Source organism: Bubalus kerabau, chromosome 4 (assembly GCF_029407905.1).
Source record: "Bubalus kerabau isolate K-KA32 ecotype Philippines breed swamp buffalo chromosome 4, PCC_UOA_SB_1v2, whole genome shotgun sequence".
NCBI classification, from domain to species: Eukaryota; Metazoa; Chordata; class Mammalia; order Artiodactyla; family Bovidae; genus Bubalus; species Bubalus kerabau.
In genome coordinates this window covers 64069042-64089289 of record NC_073627.1, presented here as the reverse complement: position 1 = coordinate 64089289, position 20248 = coordinate 64069042, and the positions used below count along the sequence as shown (strand labels likewise).

Below are 20248 nucleotides of genomic sequence, written 5' to 3'. Positions count from 1 at the left end.
AATTAGCAGCAGCAGCAGCAGTGATTCCTTCTAGTGTGCACGCGCAGACTCAGCTGGCTGCCTGACCAGGCCCCTGGGGCTACGGAGCATGCGTGGAGTTGAGCAGCAAGTGGAGTGAGGAGCTTGCGCCTACTCAGCTCATGGGCATCTACCGACACAGTCAGGGTGTGAGATGAGTGACTGCGAAGACGAGGCCCCCCCTCCCAGCTTTCTTCATACACCCTTGCAGCTCTGCAGGAATTTTATGCTGAGCAGCAGCAGCACCACTCTCACCTCCGTGGTGATGACAAGTACAACATCGGGATAATAGAAGAGAACTGGCGGGTGAGCCAGTTCTGGTACAGCCCAGAGACGGCCCTGTACCTTGCTGAGGACGCCTTGGCAGCTGCCGGGGAGGGCGGCAGAATAGCGTGTGTGAGCGCCCCCAGGGTCTACCAGAAGCTGAGAGAGCGGCACAGAGATGATGTCTTCCTCTGGATCTTTGAGTACAACCGGAGGTTTCCCGTATACGGAAAGGACTTTGTCTACTATGACTACAAGAACCCTGTGGACTTACCCGAGAGGATCGCCACACACAGCTTTGCCATCGTCATGGCAGATCGCCCCTATCTCTCAGAGGAATGTCTTAGGAAAATGTCAGAAACCATCAAGCTCCTGACCCGGGGAAAGATCCTGCTGTGCACAGGTGCTGTCATGGAGGCGGTGGCAGCAAAGCTGCTTGGAGTGAAGATGTGCAAGTTTATTCCAGAACACACTCACCCTGGGAAATGAGTTTCAGTTTCGTGAATTACGACTCCAGGCTGGACCGTGATCTGTCAGTGCAGCTCCCAGTGCAGGAAGGACCCAAGTGACATTTCCTTTCTGAAAAACTACCACCTCCTCAGTCCTCATTTTTGAGGTTAAGGCATTATGATTTCCTTAGGATGTCCCTGGAGCGCAGGGTGCTTTTGCCGACTTGAGTCTGTGGAATTATATCTGGAGGAACTTTTAGACCCCATCTAGTGGAGAAGGCAATGGCACCCCACTCCAGTACTCTTGCATGGAAAAATCCCATGGATGAAGGAGCCTGGTAGGCTGCAGTTCATGGGGTTGCTAAGAGTCAGACAGGACTGAGAGACTTCACTTTCACTTTTCACTTTCATGCATTGGAGAAGGAAATGGCAACCAACTCCAGTGTTCTTGCCTGGAGAATCCCTGGGACAGGGCAGCCTGGTGGGCTGCCCTCTATGGGGTCGCACAGAGTCGGACACGACTGAAGCAACTTAGCAGCAGCAGCAGTGTGTTTTCAATTCCAGTTATTGTGTTGTTCATTACTGTTTTTTCTTTAGTTCATCTAAGTTTTTGTTAAACACTTCATCCATCTTCTGTGCATGCCTCCAAGTTTATTTCTGTGAGTTGGATCATCTTTACTATCACTACTCTGAATTATTTTTCAGACAGATTGCCTATTTCCTCTTCATTTATTTGATCTTACATTTTTACTAGTGTCACCATATTTATTATTCTTCTCATTGTATCTAAGCTACTGTCTTTGAAGTTTCCTTTCTGCAGGTTGTAGGACCATTGCTCCTGTTGCTTATGGTATCTGCCCCCAACAAATGAGGTTGGCCAAATGGCTTGTGTAGGTTTCCTGTTGGAAAGGACTGGTGCCTGTGCTCTGGTGGGTAGAGCTGAGTCTCGTCCCTCCGATGGGCAGGCCCATATCATGTAGTGTGTTTTGGTATATCTGTGTGCTTAGCACTTTAGACAGCCTGTCTGCTAATAGGTGGGTTTGTGTTCCAGTTATGCTTGTTTTTTAGTGTGACGTATTAAGTATCTTGGAGTCAAGGTAGAGACTTTCTGTTGAGATCTTGCCAATTAATATTCCCCAGGTCTCAGAATTCTCTGGGATTTCCCAGGTGGTGCAGTGGTAAAGAATATGCTTGATAACAGCATTGACTCAATGGACATGAATTTGAGCAAACTCTACAAGATAATGAAAGGCAGAGGAGCCTGGGGTGTTGCAGCCCATGGGGTTGCAAAGAGCCAGATGTGATTTAGTGACTGAACATCAACAAGGAATTCCCCAGTGGTCCAATGTCCTGGCCTTGGCACTCCCACTTCAGAGGCTCAGGCCTAACCCCTGGTTAGGGAACCATGAACCTGCAAGCCACACAGTGCAATAAAAAAAGGGTCAGGAAAGAAAATAAACAAACAAAACCCAAGACAAATGGCAAAGACAAAAACAAAGAAAGATAGTTTTTAAAAAAGGAAAATGAAGAAACAAATAAAACCCAAGATAGATGGTAAAAGAAAAATGAAACAAAGAAAAATAAAAACTAAAACACACACATACAAAAAAGTAAACAAAAACAATGAAAATAAAAAAAAACAGAAAGCAACCAGACAAATAAAAGAAACTAAAAACAAAATCAGAACAATTAAAATCAAAACTAAGAAAACCAAAGTAGAATGCAAACTAAAAATAAAGTAAAATAAATGTTAAAAACAAAACAAGGAAAGAACACAAAACAATGGAAAGGTAAAGTAAAAATAGAAAAATAAAAATTGCATTAAAAAAAATGAAAGCAGCAACAGAACATATAAACAGCAATAAGAATATTTTCCTGGTGTCTCATCTGTCAGTGTTTTTACCCCCACTATGATCCCCAGCCAAATTCTGCTTTCCCTAGTATTCTCTAGGTAGGCTTCTGGACTTGCAATGGACAAGGTGTGGGCAGCTCAGACTCTGAGCTGGCCCAACCATAATATGTACTTGACCCCATCGACTGGTCTCAGTTGTGGGAAAATTCATTGTCCATTCATATATTACACAGATGCACAGTTTATCAAGATAATCATGGGGATTTAACTTGTGGCTTGTGCAATTACATGAGAAGATTTTCATTCCTCTTCCTTAGTCACTCTATTCTTGGGCTTTAGCTAAGGCCTTAGCCCCACCTCTGCATGTGGGCCTCCCACAGAGGTCTGCTCCTGAGGCTTCCCCAAAGCAATCAGATCTGGCCTGGGGAGGACAGGGCATGGAGGTGGCCTGGCTGCTGGGTCACAGGAGCCCTGGCAAAAACAGATGTATGGGGGATCAGTGGCTGCAAGAGATATAGTCCAGCCAGTGAGGAAGTACACAGGGAAGCCAATGGCCAGGAGTTCAAGAGATCCAGCTATAGTGGTAGCCTTTCCCATAATCCACTGGCTATAGTGAAAGGATCAGTCCTGTTGGTGACCTTTCCTAGCGCCTGATGACAGGCGCTTCTTCTTCTTCTTCTTTTTTTAATTTGCAAACCTGTTTCACCCAAAAAATGGTCAAAATGTTGTGTAATTTTTTAACAACTTAAACTTTTATTTGTTGGAAGTGTGTGTTGATGATAACTATAAGGAGATGTGGAGCTACCCTAGAATGTCATAAAGCCAGCATTGGTGAATTTTCTTAATTATTCACAGGGATGTTTACATGAGAGAGGTAAACTGGGAGGGAAAGATGATACTCAGAGCAATTCCTGAAAGCTGGAGGGAACTGTTTAGTGCAGTGCCTGGAGGGAAGGGACATCTCACATTTTCTTTTTATTCCTTTTTCCAAGGGTCATCTGATTGACAGCCCTTTAATCCTGTTGGGTATCAGCAAGAAACCATCTCCCCTTCTATTTATTCCTTCTGATTCTTCTGCATGAGTGGAACCTAGAACCTGCCCCCGGATCCAGCATCATTTTTCTCTCTAGGACAGAAACTACCTGGATCCTCAGGCCCCAGTACTCTAAACTCATTGTTTTTGCATCTCACTGAAAGAGTCTTTATTTTTCATAAACCTCATGGACATAAATATTGGACATAGATATTTCCCTTTGGTAATATCTATGCAGCTTGGGTTATTTTACTCTTTTTCTAAGATTCAACAGGACTATAAACTGATATTTTGATTGGGATGGAAATGGTAAGAAGAGAAGAATGAAGGAATGCAACACACTTACTTTTATAAATATAGAAACTACCACCAATCCATTTGGGCTCTTTGCAGCTTCTGTGACATTGGTATATAGCTCGTGGTTATAGTGGATGAGCTGCACCTGGAAGGAGGAAAAAGCAATAATGTAATAATGAGAACAACAATGTAACATTAAAAGATATGATGCACCCCATAGCCACCCTACATAAGGGTAAACTGTAAAGTAAATTGTAAAAAAAAAATTGGAAAGATAGTTCTTTACTTGAGATTTCAGGGATATGGCGTGTGTCATAAAATACATGCACATGCACACACACATACAAAAATACTCATACATATTTGCAGTTATTTTCTGGTAACAATCATGGCTTTAATAAGTTCAGTGCCCATCTGGCTCTGGCTTCATTTAAAGGGTATGTAAAGTTACATTCCCTTGTTAGAAGCAGAATTGCCTTACAGAGGTGGGCCAGCTTTCCAGGATGCACGTACAGTTGCCATAAGCAGCAAGTAAATATTCCTCATGGCCATGAGCAAGCAGGGAATTGCTAAATCCTTTCAGCCAAGTGACTTTGGAGGAGACTGGCTAACTTGAAAGATGAAGTGCTCCTAAGGGAGAGGAAGTTTATGGCTTAGGTTTCTGATGCATCAGCCTGCCCAGGTTATCTGTGCCAGACTTAACTTGCTCCTTATTGAATGAAAATCAGTAATATGCCTGTTGAGCCTTTATGTATTCATTTCAGGCTGTGGTTTTAAAACATGTTTTAACAGTATGGTGGTATAATTTTTTAATAAACTAAACGATAGAGAAATTGAAACAAAAGCCCCCCCATCTTTCTAATTGTAGTCCAAGCAATATAATTATTAAGAGTTTACTACATATACTTGCAGATATTTTTGTGTTTATAACTCACACACACACAGTCACAGAGAGAGAGTTTAAAAAACATTAAATGAGTAAATTACCAGAAACATACAACCTACCAATATTGCATCAAGAGAACATATAAACATGAACAAATGAGTACAAATAAAGTGATTGAAGTAGCAATCAAAACCCTCTCAGCTAAAAAAATCCCTGGCTTTGTGGGTGAGTTCCACCAATCTTTCAAATAGAATTCATATCAATCCTTCTTAAACTCTTAAAAAACGCAGAAGAAGAAATAACATTTCCAAATTCATTTTATTAGGCCAGAATCATCCTGACACAAAGCCAGACAAAGACACTGCAAGAAAACAGAACTAAAAAGGCCAATATCCCTAATAGAACAATGCACTTCCCAGGTGGCACGCTAGTGGTAAAGAACCTGCCTGACAATACAGGAGACATACGAGATGAGATGAAGGTTAGATCCCTGGTTCTGGAAGATCCCCTGGAGGAGGGCATGGCAAACCACAGTGTAACAGAACTGAGGACCCTGGGATAAACCCTCACACTTATGGTCAACTGATCTTCAACAAGGGTGTCAAGAACACATAATGATACAGGATAGACTATTTAGTAAATTATTTTGGGAAAACTAGCTATTCCATGCAGAATAATGAAATTGGACTCTGCTTCATACCTATAGAAGTCAACTAAAAGTTTATTAAAGACTTATGCATTAGACCTGAAGCTGTAAAACTTGTAGATGAAAGAAAACATAGGAAAAGGTTTTTTGGCATTGGTCTTACCAATGTTTTTTTGATTATGACAGCAAGAAGCACAGACAATAAGCAAAAATAGAAAAGTGGAATTGTGTCAAACTAGAAAGCTTCTGCAAAGTAAAATGTGTGTGTGCTCAGTCACTCAGTCATGTCTGATTCCTTGTAACCCATGGACTGTAGCCCTGCCAGGTTCCTCTGCCCATGGAATTTTCCATTTCCTACCATTTGCATTTATTGCCATTTCCTACTCCAGAGGATTTTCCTGAGCCAGGGATCTAATCTGAATCATTTGCATCTCCTACATTACCAAGTGGATACTTTATCACAACAGCCACCTAAGAAGCTCAAAGGAAGCAAACAAAACAGTAAAATGGCAATCTACAGAAAAGGAGAAAATATGTTCAAACTAAGTATCTTTTAAGGATTAATATCCAAAATAAACAGGTAGCTCATACAACTCAACAGCAAAAACAAAAACAGAAACCTGATTTTAAAAATGGGCAAATAATTTAAATTGACGTTTCTCAAAACAAAACACACAAATGTCCAATCCGTACATGAAAAAGTGCACAATATCACAAATCATTGAGGAAATTCAAATCAAACCCATGATGAGATATAACCTGACACTTGTTATCAGTCAGTTCAGTTCAGTTCAGTCGCTCAGTCGTGTCCGACTCTTTGTGACCCCATGAATCACAGCACGCCAGGCCTCCCTGTCCATCACCAACTCTCGGAGTGCACTCAGACTCACGTCCATTGAATCGGTGATGCCATTCAGCCATCTCATCCTCTGTCATCCACTTCTCCTCCTGCCCCAGTCCCTCCCAGCATCAGAGTCTTTTCCAATGAGTCAACTCTTTGCATGAGGTGGTCAAAGTACTGGAGTTTCAGCTTCAGCATCATTCCCTCCAAAGAACATCCAAAGCTGATCTCCTTTAGAATAGACTGGTTGGATCTCCTTGCAGTCCAAGGGACTCTCAAGAGTCTTCTCCAACACCACTGTTCAAAGGCATCAATTATTTGGTGCTCAGTTTTCTTCACAGTCCTACTCTCACACCCATATATGACCACTGGAAAAATCATAGCCTTGACTAGACGGACCATTGTTGGCAAAGTAATGTCTCTGCTTTTAAATATGCTATCTAAGTTGGTCATAACTTTTCTTCCAAGAAGTAAGCGTCTTTTAATTTCATGGCTGCAATCACCATCTGCAGTGATTTTGGAGCCCAAAAATATAAAGTCTGACAATATTTCCACTGTTTCCCATCTATTTCCCATGAAGTGATGGGACCAGATGCCATGATCTTCGTTTTCTGAATGTTGAGTTTAAGCCAATTTTTTCACTCTCCTCTTTCACATTCATCAAGAGGCTTTTTAGTTCGTCTTCACTTTCTGCCATAAGGGTGGTGTCATCTGCATATCTGAGGTTATTGATATTTCTCCTGGCAATCTTGATTCCAGTTTGTGACTCTTCCAGTCCAGCATTTCTCATGATGTACTCTGCATATAAGTTAAATGAGCAGCGTGACAATTATAGCCTTGATGTACTCCTTTTCCTATTTGGAACCAATCTGTTGTACCGTGTCCAGTTTTTATTGTTGCTTCTTGACCTGCATATAGGTTTCTCAAGAGGAAGGTCAGGTGGTCATATAATGGCTATTAAAAAAAAAAAAAGACAGGGGATAACAAATGTTGATGATGATGTGGAGGAAAGGGGACACCTGCATACTGTTGGTAGAAGTGTAAACTGGTGCTGCCACGATGGAAAACAGTGTAGAAGTTTCTCAGAAAATGAAAAAGAGAACTACTACATGATCCAGCAACACCACTGTGCATATATGTCTTAAAGAAATGAAATCTGACTCTTAAAGAGGTATCTGCATTCCCATGTTCATTGTATCATTATTCACAATAGCTAAAATATGTAAGCAACATGAGTGTCCACAGATGGATGAATGGATAAGGAAAATGTGATACATGCCCCTCCCTTCCTACACACCGGAAGATTATTCAATAATAATAGTGACTGAAATCCTATTATTTGTGACAACACCTATCAACTAGATGAGCCAAAAGTGCATTATGCTATGTGAAATATGCCAGAAACAGAAAGGCACATACTTAATAAGCTCACTCATATGTAGAAAATAAAGTAGTCAAACTCATAAAAAGAGAGTTTAGAATAAATGATCCAAAATCTTGAAAACAAAATGGAGTTACAGCTAAAGATCCTGGAGACAAGAATTGAGAAGATGCAAGAAATGTTTAAGAAGGACCTAGAAGAAATAAAAAAAGAGTCAATCAATAATGAATAATGCAATAAATGAGGTCAAAAACACTCTGGAGGGAACCAACAGTCAAATAACAGAGGCAGAAGATAGGATAAGTGAGGTAGAAGTTAGAATGGTAGAAATAAATGAAGCAGAGAGGAAAAAGAAAAAAAAAGAATTAAAAGAAATGAGGACAACTTCAGAGACCTCTGGGATAATGTTCAACACCCCAACATTTGAATCATAGGAGTCCCAGAAGAAGACAAAAAGAAAGGCCATGAAAAAATACTTGATGAGATAATAGTTGAAAACTTCCTTAAAATGGGGAAGGAAATAGTCACCCAACTCCAAGAAATCCAGAGAATCCCAAACAGGATAAACTCAATTCAAAACATACCAAGACACATATTAACCAAATTAAGAAAGATCAAACACAAAGAAAAAATTTAAAAACAGCAAGGGAAAAACAACAAATAACACACAAGGGGATTCTCATAAGGATAACAGCTGAACTTTCAATAGAAACTCTTCAGTCCAGAAGGAAATAGCAAGACATACTTAGTGATGAAAGAGAAAAACCTACAACCAAGATTACTATACCCAGCAAGGATCTCATTCAAATATGAAGGAGAAATCAAAAGTTTACAAACAAGCAAAAGCTGAGAGAATTCAGCATCACCAAATCAGTTTTTCAACAAATGCTAAAGGATATTCTCTAGACAGAAAACACAGAAAAAACAACAAAGTAAATGGCAACAGGATCATACTTATCAATAATTACCTTAAACGTCAATGGGTTGAATGCCTCAACCAAAAGACAAAAGGTTCCTGAAAGGATACAACAACAAGACCCTTGTATATGCTATCTACAAGAGAACACTTCAAAACAATGGACACAAACAGAATGAAAGTGAAGGGCTGGAAAAAGATATTTCACAAAAATGGAGACCAAAAGAAAGCAGGAGTAGCAATACTGATATCACATAAAAAGAGACAAAGAAGGACACTACATAATGATCAAAGGATCAATACAAGAAGAAGATATAACAATTACAGATATATATGCACCAAACATAGGAGCCCCATAATATGTAAGGCAAATGCCAACAAGTATGAAAGGGGAAATTAACAATAACACAATAATAGTTGGAGACCTGCATACCCCACTCACACCTATGGATAGATCAACTAAACAGAAAATTAACAAGGAAACACAAACTTTAAATGATACAATGGACCAGTTAGACCTAATTGATATATATAGGACATTCCACCTCAAAATAATGAATTTCACCTTTTTCTCAAGTGCACACGGAATTTCTCCAAGATAGATCACATCCTGGGCCATAAATCTAGCCTTGGAAATCTTTTCTGACCACAATGCAGCAAAATTAGATGTCAATTACAGGAGAAAAACTGTTAAAAAGTCCAACATATGGAAGCTAAAAACCATGCTTCGGAATCACCAACAAATTACAGAAGAAATCAAAAAAGAAATCAAAATATGCATAAAAACAAATGAAAATGAAAACACAACAACCCAAAAGCTATGGGACACTGTAAAAGCAGTGCTAAGGGGAAGATTCATAGCAATACAGGCTTACTTCAAGGAACAAGAAAAAAGTCAAATAAATAACTTAATTCTACACCTAAAGCAATTAGAAAAAGAAGAAAAGAAGCACCCCAGGGTTAGTAGAAGGAAAGAAACCTTAAAAATCAGGGCAGAAATAAATGAAAAACAAAGAGACCATAGCAAAAAAAAAGCAGCAAAGCTAGAAGCTGGTTCTTTGAGAAGATAAATAAAATTGACAAACCATTAGCCAGACTCATCAAGAAACAAAGGTAGACTAATCAAAGCAACAACATTAGAAATGAAAATGGAGAAATCAAACAGACAACACAGAAATAAAAAGGATCATAGGAGACTACTATGAGCAACTATCAGCCAATAAAATGGACAACTTGGAAGAAATGGACAAATGCTTAAAAAAGTATGACTTTCCAAAACTGAACCAGGAGGAAATAGAAAATCTTACCAGACCCAGCACAAGCATGGAAATTTAAACTGTAATCAGAAATCTTCCAGCAAACAAAACCCAAAGGCAATGGCACCCCACTCCATTACTCTTGCCTGGAAAATCCCATGGAAGGAGGAGCCTGGAAGGCTGCAGTTCATGGAGTTGCTGAGGGTCGGACACAACAGCGACTTCACTTTCACTTTTCACTTTCATGCATTGGAGAAGGAAATGGCAACCCACTCCACTGTTCTTGCCTGGAGAATCCCAGGGACGGGGCAGCCTGGTGGGCTACCATCTATGGGGGTCGCACAGAGTCGGACACGACTGAAGCGACTTAGCAGCAGCAGATGGCTTCACAGCTGAATTCTACCAAAAATTTAGAAAAGAGCTAACATCTATCCTATTCAAACTCTTCCAGAAAATTGCAGAGGAAGGTAAACTTCCAAATTCATTCTATAAGGCCACTATCACCTTAATTCCAAAACCAGACAAAGATGCCACAAAAAAAGAAAACTACAGGCCAATATCACTGATGAACATAGATGCAAAAATCCTTAAAAAAAATTCTAGCAAACAGAATCCAACAACATATTAAAAAGATCATACATCATGACCAAGTGGGCTTTATACCAGGGATGCAAGGATTCTTCAATATCTGCAAATCAATCAATGTAATACATCACATTAACAAATTGAAAGATAAAACCTTATGATTATCTCAATAGATGCAGAGAAAGCCTTTGACAAAATTCAACATCCATTTATGATAAAATCCTCCAGAAAGTTAGAATAGAAGGAACATACCTCAACATAGTAAAAGCTATATATGGCAAACCCACAGCAAGCATTATCCTCATTGGTGAAAAATTGAAAGAATTTCCCCTAAAGTCAGGAACAAGACAAGGGTGCCTACTCTCACCACTACTATTCAACATAGTTTTGGAAGTTTTAGCCACAGCAATCAGAGGAGAAAAAGAAATAAAGGGAATCCAGATTGGAAAAGGATAAACAAAACGCTCACTGTTTGCAGATGACATGATCCTCTACATAGAAAACCCTAAAGAATCCACCAGAAAATTACTAGAGCTAATCAATGAATACAGTAAAGTTTCAGGATATAAAATTAACACACAGAAATTCCTTGCATTCCTACACAGTAACAATGAGAAAACAGAAAGAGAAATTAAGGAAACAATTCCATTCACCATTGCAATGCAAAGAATAAAATACTTAGGAATATATCTACCTAAAAAAACAAAAGACCTATATATAAAAAACTATAAAACACTGATGAAAGAAATAAAAAGGACACAAATAGATGGAGAAATATACCATGTTCATGGATTGGAAGAATCAACATAGTGAAAATGAGTATACTACCCAAAGCAAAGTATAGATTCAATGCAATCAATCCCTATCAAGCTACCAATGGTATTTTTCAGATAACTGGAACAAATAATTTCACAATTTGTATGGAAATACAAAAAAAAAAAAAACAAAACTCGAATATCCAAAGCAATCTTGAGAAAGAAGATTGGAACTGGAGGAATCAACCTGCCTGACTTCAGGCTCTACTACAAAGCCACAGTCATTAAGACAGTATGGTACTGGCACAAAGACAGAAATATAGATCAATGGAACAAAATAGAAAGCCCAGAGATAAATCCACGCACCTATGGACATCTTATCTTTGAAAAAGGAGGCAAGAATATATAATGGAGAAAAGACAATCTTGTTAAAGAGATTTCTTTAACAAGTGGTGCTGAGAAAACTGGTCAACCACTTGTAAAGGAATGAAACTAGAACACTTTCTAACACCATACACAAAAAAACACTCAAAATGGATTAAATATCTAAACATAAGATGAGAAACTATAAAACTCCTAGAGGAAAACATAGGCAAAACACTCTCCAACATAAATCACATCAGGATCCTCTATGACCCACCTCCCAGAGTAATGGAAATAAAAGCAAAAATAAACAAATGGGACCTAATTAAACTTAAAAACTTTTTCACAACGAAGGAAACTTTAAGCAAGGTTAAAAGACAGCCTTCAGAATGGGAGAAAAGTATAGCAAAGGAAGTAACTGACAAAGAATTAATCTCAAAAATATACAAGCAACTCTTGCAGCTCAATTCCAGAAAAATAAGCCACCCGATCAAAAAATGGGCCAAGGCACTAAACAGACATTTCCCCAAGAAAACATACAGATAGCTAACAAACACATGAAAAGATGTTCAACGTCCCTCATTATCAGAGAAATGAAAATCAAAACCACAATGAGGTACCATCTAACGCCGGTCAGAAAGGCTACTATCCAAAAGTCTACAAACAATAAATGTTAGAGAGGTTGTGGAGAAAAGGGAACCCTCTTACACTGTTGATGGGAATGCAAACTAGTACAACCACTATGGAAAACAGTGTGGATATTCCTTAAAAAACTGGAAATAGAACTGCCATATGACCCAGCAATCCCAATGCTGGGCATACACACTGAGGAAACCTGAATTGAAAGAGACAGATGTACCCCAGTGTTCATTGCAGCACTGTTTATAATAGCCAGGACATGGAAGCAACCTAGATGTCCATCTGCAGACGAATGGATAAGAAAGCTGTGGTAGGTGTACACAATGAAATATTATTCAGCCATTAAAAATAATACATTTGAATCAGTTTTAATGAGGTGGATGAAACTGGAGCCTATTATTCAGAGTGAAGTAAGTCAGAAAGAAAAACACCAATACAGTATACTAACGCATATATATGGAATTTAGAAAGATGGTAACAATGACCCTATATGTAAGACAGCAAAAGACACACTGATGTATACAACTGTCTTTTGGACTCTGTGGGAGGTGGGGAGTGTGGATGACTTGAGAGAAGAGCATTGAAACATGTATATTATCATATGTGAAACAGATCACCAGTCCAGGTTCGATGCATGAGACAGGGTACTCAGGGCTGGTGCATTGGGATGACCGAGAGGAATGGAATGGGTGGATTGTGGATAGGGGGTTCAGGATGGGTAACACAGGTACACCCATGGCTGATTCATGTCAATGTATGGCAGAAACCACTACAATATTGTAAAATAATTAGCCTCTAATTAAAATAAATAAATTTAAAAAATGGTGGTTGTCAGGGGTTGAGTGGAGAGGGAAATGAGATTATTGTACCCTTGTACAAAGTTTCAGTCATGAAAGTGAATGACTTCTGGAGCTCTGAAGCACCAGAATGGTGGTGATAACTAACAATATTATATTGTACACTTGGAATTTTCTGAAAGTATAGATTCTAAGTTAAATCTTATCACACATACTCACACACTGGTAACTATGTTGGGGTGATGGATAGGTTATTTAGTTTGATTCTGGTGGTCTTTCACAATGTATACATGTATCAAAATATCAAAGTGTACACCTTAAATGTGTACAATTTTTATACATCAAAAATATATCAATAAAAATAAAAAGTGAAAGAAAAACAGTGGAAATGGAAAAAACTGGAATAATACTCGGCCATAAAAAGGAACACATTTGAGTCTGTTCTAAGCAGGTGGATGAACTTAGAGCCTATTATACAGAGTGAAGTAAGTCAGAAAGAGAAAGATAAATATCGTATTCTAACACATATATACAGAATATAGAAAATGTTACTGAATAATTTATTTAAATGGAAGCAATGGAGAAAGCAGACATAGAGAATAGACTTGTGGACATGGAGAGAGGGGAGGAGAGGGTGAGATGTATTTTAAAAACTAAAAAAAGAAAAAGGACCTCTGAAAGCAGGTAAACAGTTAGTCCAGATTAAAGTCCTTTTTGAAAAGTTGGTGTAGAATGGTCTTGGGAGGGGCTTTTTAGGATGATGTCTCATTGGCACCCCACTCCAGTACTCTTGCCTGGAAAATCCCATGGATGGAGGAGCCTGGTGGGCTGCAGTCCATGGGGTAGCGAAGAGTCAGACATGACTGAGCGACTTCACTTTCACTTTTCACTTTTCACTTTCATGCACTGGAGAAGGAAATGGCAACCCACTCCAGTGTTCTTGCCTGGAGAACCCCAGGGACAGGGGAGCCTGGTGGGCTGCCGTCTATGGGGTCGCACAGAGTCGGATACGACTGAAGCAACTTAGCAGCAGTAGCAGCCGCATTGTCAGAGTATTAATGGACTTAATGATAATTCTAGTATTGAATTAAAATCCTATGATGATGTCAGGTGTTGTTAGGGCTTGGAGGAGCTCTTGTAATGGATCAGGGACTAGGATTTACTCTGTGATGTGCAGGGGTTTGCTGGGTCATTGTCTGTGGTCATGTAAGTAGAGACTTACAGGAATTCCCCTACATATGAACCTTGAAGTAGTTAAGTTTCAAAGGTGCGAATATGCGTTCCTTGTCCAATCATATAAGTTAGTTCATGTCTTACGTACATTGTCATATACATGCATCCTATTTGTGTATTTCACTGTACAGTACTGTATAGTGTTCAGTAGTACAGTATCTTTATTTCAAGTTCAAGATGTCCCAGAACAAGAGGGTAGATAGAATTGAATCCAGCAAGGAACCAGAACCTGTGCTATCATCATCAGATGTGAGTGAAATCACAGCTTGCCATCCACCTCCTATTGCTGATGATCCTTCAGTTCTACCATTTCCCACCTCCTCTCCCTCCTCTAGTCAGTCTGTAACTCTTCTTGCCTGTTCACTCAATGCCAGCCCCTGTATGCAAGCAGTTGCACTGTACTGAAAGATTAAAAATGTTTTCTTTATTTTTTGTTTGTTTTTATATATTACTTGTATAAAACGTTCTATAATCTATCATAGAACCAATTGAGTAAAAAGAAAAGAAAATAAACAATGGACAACGGAAATGGAATCATTTGTAAATAATTATGAACTTGATTTTTAAAACTTTTTTTAAAAATTTAAAATGTTGGTAGATATCTTGCTAAGTCCATGTAAATGAATCTACCTAAATCTTTCTAATAGTTGTAGAATTCTCCATCATATAAATGCGTTGCAACACGTTTACCATCCTCTCAATAGTTTTCAGGTCATTTCCATTTTTTGTCTCTTGTAAATAATGTCACAACAAGATTAGCATACATCCTTCTATAGTGATATTAGCATTTTCCACAGGTTGATGTGAGTATGTAACCAGTTCAGTTCAGTCGCTCAGGCATGTTTGACTTTCTGCGACCCCATGGGCTGAAGCAAGCCAAGCTTCCCAGTCCATCACCAACTTCTGGAGTTTGCTCAGACTCATGTCCATCAGGGCAGTGATGCCATAGAACCATCTCATCCTCTGTCATCCCGTTCTCCTCCTGCCTTCGATCTTTCCCAGCATCAAGGTATTTTTCCAATGAATCAGTTCTTTGCATCAGGTGGCCAGAGTATTGAAACTTCAGCTTCATCATCAGTCCTTCCAATGAATATTCAGTATTGACCAGTTTGATCTCCTTGCGGTCCAAGGGACTCTCAAGAGTCTTCTCCAGCACCACAGTTCAAAAGCATCAGTACTTCAGTGTTCAGCTTTCTTTATGGTCAACTCTTACATCCATACATGACTACTGGAAAAAACAGAGCTTTGACTAGGTGGACCTCTGTCAGCAAAGTAATGTCTCTGCTTTTTAATATGCTGTCTAGGTTTGTCATAGCTTTTCTTCCAAGGAGAAAGTGTCTTAATTTTTGGGCTTCAGTCACAATCTGCAATGATTTTAGAGCACCCAAAATAAAATCTCTCGATTTTTTCTACTGTTTCCACCTTCTATTCGCCATAAAGTGATGGAACCAGATGCCATGATCTTAGTTTTTTGAATGTTGAGGGTTTTTTGTGTTTTTTTTTTTTCCACTCTCCTTTTTCACTTTCATCAAGATGCTCTTTAGTTTTTCTTCACTTTCTGCCATAAGGGTGGTGTCATCTGCATATCTGAGGTTATTGCTATTTCTCCGGACAATCTTGATTCCAGCTTGTGCTTCTCACAAGCCCAGCATTTCTAATGATGTACTCTGCATCTAAGTTAAATAAGCAGGGTGACAGTATACAGCCTTGATGTATTCCTTTCTCAATTTGGAGCCAGTTTGTTTTTCCATGTCTGGTTCTAGCTGTTGCTTCTTGACCTGCATACAGATATCTCCAGAGGCAGGTAAGGTGGTGTGGTATTCCCATCTCTTGAAGAATTTTCCACAGTTTGTTGTGATCCACACAGTGAAAGCTTTGGCATAGTCAATAAAGCAGAAGTAGATGTTTTTCTGGAACTGTCTTGCTTTTTCAGTGATCCAATGTCAAGAATACTGAAGTGGTTTGCCATTCCTTTCTCCAGTGGACGATGTTTATTCAGAACTCTACACCATCTTGGGTGGCCCTACAGGGGGGGCACTTATTGTTTCATTGAGTAAGACAAGGTGGTGGTTCATGTGATCAGTTTAGTTTTCTGTGATTGTGGTTTTCATTCTCTCTGCCCTCTGATGAATAAGGATAAGATGCTTATGGAATCTTCCTGATTGGAGAGACTGACTGTGGGGAAAGCTGGGTCTTTTTCTGATGGGCTGGACCATGCCCAGTGAATCTTTAATCCAAATTTCTTTTGATGGGTGCGGCTGTGTTCCCTCCCTGTTGTTTAGCGTGAGGCCAAACTGTCCACCCAAAACTCCACTGGAGACTCCTGAACACTCACAGGCAAGTCTGACTTAGTCTCTTATGGGGACACTGCTGTCTTCTTCTGGTTCCTGGTGCACACAAAGTTTCGTTTATGCCATCCAAGAGTCTGTTCCCCCATTCCTGTGGAAGTTCTGCAATTAAATCCCACTGGCCTCCAAAGTCCAATTTGCTGCATGTTCTCAGTCCTTTTTCCAGATTCCCAGATTGGGAAATCTACTGTGGGTCTTAGAACTTTCTTAACAGGGTGGGAATTTCTTTGCTATAATTGTTCTGCATTTTTTGGTTCATCTGCTCGGTGACTATATGGTGGGGTTAATGGTGACCTTCTCCAAGAGGGCTTATGCCACACGCTGCACGACTCAGGTCTGCTGCAACCAGAATCCCTGTCTCTGTGACAGGCCACTGTTGACCCGTACCTCCACAGGAGACACTCAAACATTCAAAGGCAGGTCTGGCTAAGTCTCTGTGAGGTCCCTGGGACCTGGTGCCCACAAGGTTTTGTTTGAGCCCTCCAAACTTCTCTGGCAGGTATGGGGTTTGATTTTAAATGCGAGTTCTCCCCTCCTACCCTCTTGTTGGAGTTCCTCCTTTTCCCTTAGATGTGGGGTATCTTTTTTTTGTGGGATCCAACATTCTCCTGTCAATGATTGTTCACCAGCAAGTTGAAGTTTTGGGATTCTTTTAGAAGAAGACAAGCACACGTCCTTCTACTTCCCCATCTTTTTTAAAATTTAAATTTATTTATTTTAATTGGAGGCTAATTACTTTACAATATTGTATTGGTTTTGCCATACATCAACATGAATCCACCACGGGTGTACACGTGTTCCCAATCCTGAACCCCCCTCCCACCTCCCTCCCCATAGAATCCCTCTGGGTCCCCATCTTGTCTTAAGTGATAAGACACTTATTGGACTACTCTAATATGTAGCACTACTTATTGGAGTATCTAATAAAATGGTGCATATAAAAGTGATTTATGACTCTGAAAGTATAAAAAGTATTCATTATTCCCAATATCATATAGTGAATTTTAAAAGGAGGTATTTTTTTTAGAAATTGTGAAAGTTAATGACCAGAAAAGGGTATTTTTCCTTGCTCTTTGCAAAAACATTTCCAAACCAGTGAACTGCAACCTTCACTTTGCATCCAGTTTACCTGGGTGCTTTTAAAATCCACCTATGCCAAATTCTGATTCATTTATGGTGGGAACAAGGCACTGGTACTTTTTAAAATTCTGTAATTAGAGGGTAGCTGGAGTGGAAGACCAATGCAACACAGCCAATAAACATCAATATCCATATCCCATCAGTGTGTACTCAGAAGGATGGTACTTTTATTCTAAAAATATCTTGATCATTTTGAGTCCATAGAGCTTCTCTTAGTGGGAGCACATATTATTGCTGCTCTTGAAATATCCTATTTGTTTATCACTTCTTTACTTCTTGTGAGTTTTGCCAATGATGGCAAATGGTTATACAGCAGTTATTCTGTTATCAAAAAGTCAACCTCAGGCAGGAGGTGGTGAATCTGTCATGCCTGTACAGAACTCAGGCCAGGCAAACTTACACGCCTGTGCTCATCAGTCTCCCCCCACCTTTTCCTTCCCACCACACAGTCAAGATTTTACATAGATGGAGAAACAGGAGCTATGGAGAGGCCTGTTACACTTCCTCTTAATGTTTAGTAAGCTTCTTAATGAGAATCAAAGCACATTCTGCCATCTATTAAGACCTTCAGATCATGTGACCTAGGAAACATTCCTTGAAATTTCAGCATGTGCTGAAGAATAGCGAGGAGAGATAAGAAAGCCCTCCTCAGCTATCAATGCAAAGAAATAGACGAAAACAACAGAATGGGAAAGACTAGAGATCTCCTCAAGAAAATTAGAGAAACAAAGGGAATATTTCATGCAAAGATGGGCACAATAAAGTACAGAAGTGATAGGGACCTAACAGAAGCAGAGGCTATTTAGAACAGCTGACAAGAATACACAGAAGAACTGTACAAAAAAGATCTTCATGACCAAGATAATCACAATGGTGTGATCACTCACCTAGAGCCAGACATCCTGGAATGTGAAGTCAAGTGGGCCATAGAAAGCATCACTACGAACAAAGCTAGTGGAGGTGATGGAATTCCAGTTGAGTTATTTCAAATCCTGAAAGATGATGCTGTGAAAGTGCTGCACTCAATATGGCAGCAAATTTGGAAAACTCACCAGTGGCCACAGGACTGAAAAAGGTCAGTTTTCATTCCAATCCCAAAGAATGCTCAAACTACTGCAGAATTGCACTCATCTCACACGCTAGTAAAGTAATGCTCAAAATTCTCCAAGCCAGGCTTCAGCAATACATGAACCGCAAACTTCCAGATGTTCAAGCTGGTTTTAGAAAAGGCAGAGGAACTAGAGATCAAATTGCCAACTGCTGGATCATCAAAAAAGCAATAGAGTTCCAGAAAAACATCTATTTCTGCTTTATTGACTATGCCAAAGCCTTTGACTGTGTGAACCAAAATAAACTGTGGAAAATTCTTAAGGAGATGGGAATACCTGATCACCTGACCTGCCTCTTGAGAAACCTATATTCAGGTCAGGAAGCAGCAGTTAGAACTGGACATGGAACAACAGACTGGTTCCAAATAGGAAAAGGAATATGTCAAGGCTGTATATCGTCACTCTGCTTATTTAACTTATATGCAGAGTACATCATGAGAAACGCTGGGTGGAAGAAGCACAAGCTGGAATCAAGATTGCTGGGAGAAATACCAATAACTTCAGATATTCAGATGACACCACCCTTATGCCAGAAAGTGAAGAGAAACTAAAGAGCCTCTTGATGAAAGTGAAAGAGGAGAATGAAAAAGTTGGCTTAAAGCTCAACATTCAGAAAACGAAGATCATGGCATCTGGTCCCATCACTTCATGGGAAATAGATGGGGAAACAATGGAAACAGTATCAGACTTTATTTTGGGGGGCTCCAAAATCACTGCAGATGGTGATTGCAGCTATGAAATTAAAAGGCACTTACTCCTTGGAAGGAAAATTATGACCAACCTAGATAGCATATTTAAAAGCAGAGTCATTACATTGCCAACAAAGGTCCTTCTAGTAAAAGGTATGGTTTTTCCCGTGGTCATGTATGGATGTGAGATTTGGTCTGTGAAGAAAGCTGAGCACTGAAGAATTGCTGCTTTTGAACTGTGGTGTTGAAGAAGACTCTTGAGAGTCCCTTGGACTGCAAGGAGATCCAACCAGTCCATCCTAAACGAGATCAGTCCTGGGTGTTCACTGAAAGGACTGATGCTGAAGCTGAAACTCCAATACTTTGGCCACCTCATGAGAAGAGTTGACTCATTGTAAAAGACCCTGATGCTGGGAAGGATTGGGGCAGGAGGAGAAGGGGACGACAGAGGATGAGATGGCTGGATGACATCACTGACTCAACGGACATGAGTTTGGGTAAACTCCAGGAGTTGGTGATGGACAGGGAGACCTGCCACGCTGTGATTCATGGGGTCTCAAAGAGTCGGACATGACTAAGTGACTGAACTCAACTGAACTGAAGACCTTCCCACCATGTGACCTAGAAAACATTCTTTGAAATTTCAACATGTTCTGAGAACTAGGCTTTGGAGAACAGTAAAATAGATGGCAATCTAGTGGAGTGATTATTCTCTCCAATGCATAAGAGTAAAAAAGGCAGGAAGATGTCT

The 20248-nt window shown here is 39.7% G+C and overlaps 1 protein-coding gene and 1 pseudogene across 1 annotated transcript in view; one reads left to right on the top strand and one right to left on the bottom strand.

Annotated features, from left to right (window-relative positions):
• CA10 (carbonic anhydrase 10) overlaps positions 1–20248 on the bottom strand; it is an 841230-nt gene that overhangs the window by 22131 nt on the left and 798851 nt on the right. The window contains exon 7 of the mRNA XM_055577599.1: positions 3963–4058. Within this exon, the coding sequence (XP_055433574.1) occupies positions 3963–4058 (96 nt within the window). The remainder of the gene's footprint in view (positions 1–3962; positions 4059–20248) is intronic.
• Positions 173–851, top strand: LOC129649778 (EEF1A lysine methyltransferase 1-like; annotated as a pseudogene).